General features: G+C 48.2%; 1 protein-coding gene across 2 annotated transcripts in view; it reads right to left on the bottom strand.

The window, feature by feature from the left end:
- Positions 1-5,225, bottom strand: part of GANAB (glucosidase II alpha subunit) — a 28,996-nt gene that overhangs the window by 19,741 nt on the left and 4,030 nt on the right. For both annotated transcript variants that reach the window (XM_017878369.1, XM_017878370.1), the window contains exons 2-4: positions 1,856-1,960; positions 1,595-1,703; positions 1,219-1,346 (exon numbers count right to left, since the gene is read on the bottom strand). In XM_017878369.1, coding sequence (XP_017733858.1) covers positions 1,219-1,346; positions 1,595-1,703; positions 1,856-1,960 — 342 coding nt within the window. The remainder of the gene's footprint in view (positions 1-1,218; positions 1,347-1,594; positions 1,704-1,855; positions 1,961-5,225) is intronic.

Genomic DNA, 5,225 nt, shown 5'->3' with positions numbered 1-5,225 from the left:
AAAAAAAAAAAAAAAAAAAAAAAAAAAAAAGAAGTTTCATAGCAACACTTTGACTAGCAAAACACTGGAAACAACCCCAAGGCTTATCAACCTAGAAATGGATTAATCAACTGGGGTATATTCATACAACATAATAATATGCAGCAGTAAAAATGAATGAACTGGAACTATATGAAACAGAATTAAAGTTATGTGTAAAACAGAAACCCCAGAAGACCACATGTACTAACATACTTCCTCTGTAAAGCTCAAAAACAAAAAAAATATATAATTTATTGCTTAGGCACACAGATATATGTGTGCATAGGTATACACACATAACACAACTGTAAGAACAAAAAAAAAAAAGGCAAAGGAATGATAAGCTTCAGAGTAACAACTACCTACATCTAGAGCAGTCAAGGGTACAGGACAGTGAGATATGATTGGGCTGAGGGGAGAGTTTACAGGGTGGAGTATTTGAGACGGAGTCTCACCCTGTCGCCCAGGCTATAGTGCAGTGATGCAATCTCGGCTCGCTGCAACCTCTGCCTCCTGGGTTCAAGTAACTGTCCTGCCTCAGCCTCCTGAGTAGCTGGGGTTATAGGTTAGCACAACACCTGGCTAATTTTTGTATTTTTAGTAGAGATGGGGTTTCACCATGTTGGCCAAGCTGGTCTCCAACTCATGACCTCGTGATCCGCCCACCTCGACCTCCCAAAGTGCTGGGATTACAAGCGTGAGCCACCACACCCGGCCACTGTTATTTTCTAAATTATGTATTTAAGAGAAAGTCACAGATGGATGCATGGAATACTGATGACAGGGTATCATCACACAATAATCTGAGTAATCCTATTTTGAATATCTGAGGAAAAGGAAAGGAGGAAGGAAGGAAGGAAGCAAACAAGCAAGCAGGCAGACATTGTATACCTGGAGGACTAGATCTGTAAATAAACAGGGCCTTGTTTATTTCTACTTATATCATCAGCACCTAGCCCAGGCCAGTCAGGGAGGAGAAAGCAATACTTGTTTGCTGAATGAATGAATGAATGAGGATAAAGGGGTAAAGAGAAAAGTGAAACGGAAGAAGAGGTGGGGAAAGGTTGAGGAGTATGGCAAGGTGCTATGCTAGTTGACGGCTACCTCATTGTGGGAAAGAATGTCAGCAACCAAAACAAGGTCCATCAGGAAGGAGAAAGGGGCCACAGAAATGGACGCTTCTCAGGAAAAATTTACCGAGCTGTTGGCGGATCAGCCACCAAAACATCTGGCACACGGTATCGGGGTCGCCGAGGCTCCAGCTCATCAATCCTGACCCGAGTCATGTTCTTCTGAAGCCCCTGAAGCTCTAGCACCAGCAACACCTGCAGGGACAGAGGTTTGGATCTGGAGAAAGGAAAGGGGCTACACCATGGAATGCCCTTTGAACCCCTTCTCTCCTAAGGTGTCTCTTCCTTTGAACCCTTTGCCTAAAGGCCAAGATCACATTTCTTCGTAAAGGAAGAGTTCAAAGGTTAGGCTGGGACAAAATGTTGGCCACAAGTTCCCCCTTTCCAAATTACCCCACAGCCATTGTCCCACCCCCACCAGACTCCTCCTTGTCTCCCCTGACCTTGGTGACCTCATGGATGAGATGGACCGTGAGAGAATCAGGACCAAGCTGTAGAGAGTCCAGCAAGGCTCGGTATGGAGAGAGGCCTGGTCGTATGCTTCTCTGTCGCCTGCCAAGTGAAAGGTTGGGAAGTAAGGGAGGGGGCCATCTGCAATGTCCCTAGGTCCCTCTATCACCTGCAGTGTCCTTAGGCACTCCATCTGCCACAGACACCTTCCACATTACCCTACATTCCATCCCTTTCTCCCAGAAATATCATACTTGCAGAAAGAACTCTCTTCACAGGTCTTAAAGTTGCTTCTATCCACAGCGAGGGTAATCCCCAGGCAGACCCCTAAAAACACCAGTACCAAAGATGCCCAAGACCTATGGAGAAAAGGACAAAGACGGCGCAATCAGCATGAGGGTCAGGAAGGGGCCCCCTTCAAAAGGAAAAGCTTCTTCCTGTCACAGCACTAAGAAATAGTTGAGGAAAGGGGGGAGAAAGATGGAGTAACATCAAACAGAAAAGAAGGCAGAGTGGACATGGGGTTAAGAATCAGGCCTGAGAAGTTGGCTCACTAACACCTTCCCTTTGAAAGGCAGAGTAGGCTGGGCACGGTGGCTCACGCCTATAATCCCAACACTTTAGGAGGCTGAGGCAGGCGGATCACGAGGAAGGAGATTAAGACTATCCTGGCTAACACGGTGAAACCCCGTCTCTACTAAAAATACAAAAAAAAAGTAGCCGGGCATGGTGGCAGCCACCTGTAGTCCCAGCTACTCGGGAGGCTGCGGCAGAAGAATGGCATGAACCCGGGAGGCGAAGCTTGCAGTGAGCCGAGATTGGGGCACTGCACTTCAGCCCGGGCAGTAGAGCAAGACTGTCTCAAAAAAAAAAAAAAAAAATGAGGCTGGGCACGGTGGCTCATCCCTGTAATCCCAGAACTTTGGGAGGCTGAGGTGGATCACAAGGTCACAAGGTCAGATCCGAGACCATCTTGGCTAACACAGTGAAACCCCGTCTCTACTAAAAATACAAAAAATTAGTCGGGCTTGGTGGCGGGCGCCTGTAGTCTCAGCTACTCGGGAGGCTGAGGCAGGAGAATGGCGTCAACCCAGGAGGTGGAGCTCGCAGTGAGCCGAAATCGCGCCACTGCACTCCAGCCTGGGTGACAGAGCGAAACTCCTTCTCAAAATAAAAGTAAAATAAAATAAAGGCGAGTAGACAGAGGATCTTTCGCCTTCAGAGGCCCTGGTGTTGACTCTGGTGACATCAGCCTCTGAGGAAAGGAGCAGTAACAGCCAGTCTCAGAGGAAATGGTAGTAGCGTATGTGTGGAACAGAGAAACAAAGCAAGCTACACCTTTCTATGGGCAAGGTATTGGGTGGATGCAGAGTCAAAGAGCTAAAGATGAGGCCGGGCATGGTGGCTCAAGTCTGTAATCCCACCACTTTGGGAGGCTGAGGCGGATGGATCACCTGAGGTGAGGAGATCAAGACCAGCCTGGCCAACATGATGAAACCCCCATCTCTACTTAAAATACAAAAATTAGCTGGGCGTGGCGTTGAGCATCTGTAGTTACAGCTACTAGGGAGGCTGAGGCATGAGAATCGCTTGAACCCGGGAGGCAGAGGTTGCAGTGAGCCAAGATTGCGCCACTGCACTCCAGCCTAAGTGATGGAGCAAAACTCCGTCTCAGGAAAAAAACAAACGAAAAAAACCTAGCCTGCTGGTTACAGCTCCTAGGGTTCTAACATCCCTAGTACCCTAAGCAGCCCGTTTCTCTGATTTCCACTCCTGTATCTTCAAAACACCACCAACACTACCCAAAGCTGGAAAAAAATAACAACAGCTAAAGTGTTCTGAGCCCTAAAGCACTCCTAGGGCCTGGGTAGTCACTTTATATGACTAGTTTTCACTTCTGCCTGCAGTTTTTGTTTTTTGCTTCTTTTTTTGAGACAGTCTCACTCCATCACCCAGGCTAGAGGGTCATGGCATGATCTCAGTTCACTGTAACCTCCGCCTCCCAGGTTCAAGCAATTCCTGTGCCTCAACCTCCTGAGTAGCTGGAATTACAGGAGCACGCCACAATGCCCAGCTAATTTTTGTATTTTTAGTAGAGACGGAGTTTCACCATGTTGGCCAGGCTGGTCTCAAATTCCTGACCTCAAGTGATCCACCTGCCTCGCCCTTCCCAAGTAGCTGGGACTACAGGTGGTAGCCACAGCACCCAGCTAACTTTTTTAAAAGTATTTTTTTGGTCAGGCGCAGTGGCTTATGCCTGTAATCCCAGCACTTTGGGAGGCTGGCCGGGCAGATCATGAGGTCAGGAGTTCGAGACCAGCCTGGCCAATATGGTGAAACCCCATCTGTACTAAAAATACAAAAATTAGCCAGGCGTGGTGGTGGGGGCCTGTAATCCCAGCTATTCGGGAGGCTGAGGCAGGATAACTGCTTGAACCAGGAGGTGGAGGCGGAGGCTACAGTGAGCAGATCACACAATTGCACTCTAGCCTGGGCAACAGAGCACAACTCTGACTCAAAAAAAATAAATAATTTTTTTTTTTGGTAGCAACAGAGCCTCACTTTGTTGCCCAGGCTGGTCTTAAACTCCTGGGCTCAAGCAATCCTCCCATCTTGGCCTCCCAAAGTGCTGGGATTATAGTGTGAGCCACTGTGCCCAGCCTGCCTGCAGTTTTTAACAATACCAGTGACCTGGTCTCACTTCTAAAGATTTTAACTTAATCAGAGAGGAGCCTGGGCATCAGACTTTTTTTTTTTTTTGAGATGGAGTCTCGCTCTGTTGCCCAGGCTGGAGTGCAGTGACGTGATCTCAGCTCACCGCAACCTCCGCCTCCTGGGTTCAAGCGATTCTCCTGCCTCAGCCTCCCGAGTAGCTGGGATTACAGGCGCTTGCCACCATGCCCAGCTAGTTTTTTGTATTTTTAGTAGAGATGGGGTTTCACCATGTTGGCCAGGCTGGTATCGAACTCCTGACCTAGATCCACCCGCCTCGGTCTCCCACAGTGCTGGGATTACAAGCAGTGAGTCACCACGCCCAGCTGGTTAAAGTTTTTTTAAAGCTCCTTAAACAACTCTAATGAGTAACCTGGGTTCACAATCACTTCTTTACATGCATACTTCTTTTCCCTTTCTTTCATTCTTTTCTTGGTGAATACAGGTTTGGGGTTTATTTCCAGATGGGAAAATTAAAGCATAAAAGGTTGAATAGTTCACCCAAGACTGAATAGCTGGTGAATGGTGAAACAAACTGAACCCAGTTGTGCTTGACTCTGGGACCCATGTGCTTCATCATGATGCACAATACAGCACACTAATCACTAGCAGGGCCGGGCGCTGTGGCTCACGCCTGTAATCCCAGCACTTTGGGAGGCCGAGGCGGGCGGATCACGAGGTCAGAAGATCGAGACCACCCTGGCTAACACGGTGAAACCCCGTCTCTACTAAAATACAAAAAATTAGCCGGGCGTGGTGGTGCGTGCCTGTAGTCCCAGCTACTCGGAGGCTGAGGCAGGAGAATGGTATGAACCCAGGAGGCAGAGCTTGCAGTGAGCCGAGATGGTGCCACTGCACTCCAGCCTAGGTGACAAAGCGAGACTCCGTCTCAAAAAAAAAAAAAAAAAAAAA

The sequence above is a fragment of the Rhinopithecus bieti genome, unplaced genomic scaffold, assembly GCF_001698545.2.
Source record: "Rhinopithecus bieti isolate Rb0 unplaced genomic scaffold, ASM169854v2 scaffold_11488, whole genome shotgun sequence".
NCBI classification, from domain to species: domain Eukaryota; kingdom Metazoa; phylum Chordata; class Mammalia; order Primates; family Cercopithecidae; genus Rhinopithecus; species Rhinopithecus bieti.
The sequence above is the reverse complement of the archived record's forward strand: the minus strand, read 5'-3'. Positions and strand labels throughout refer to the sequence as shown.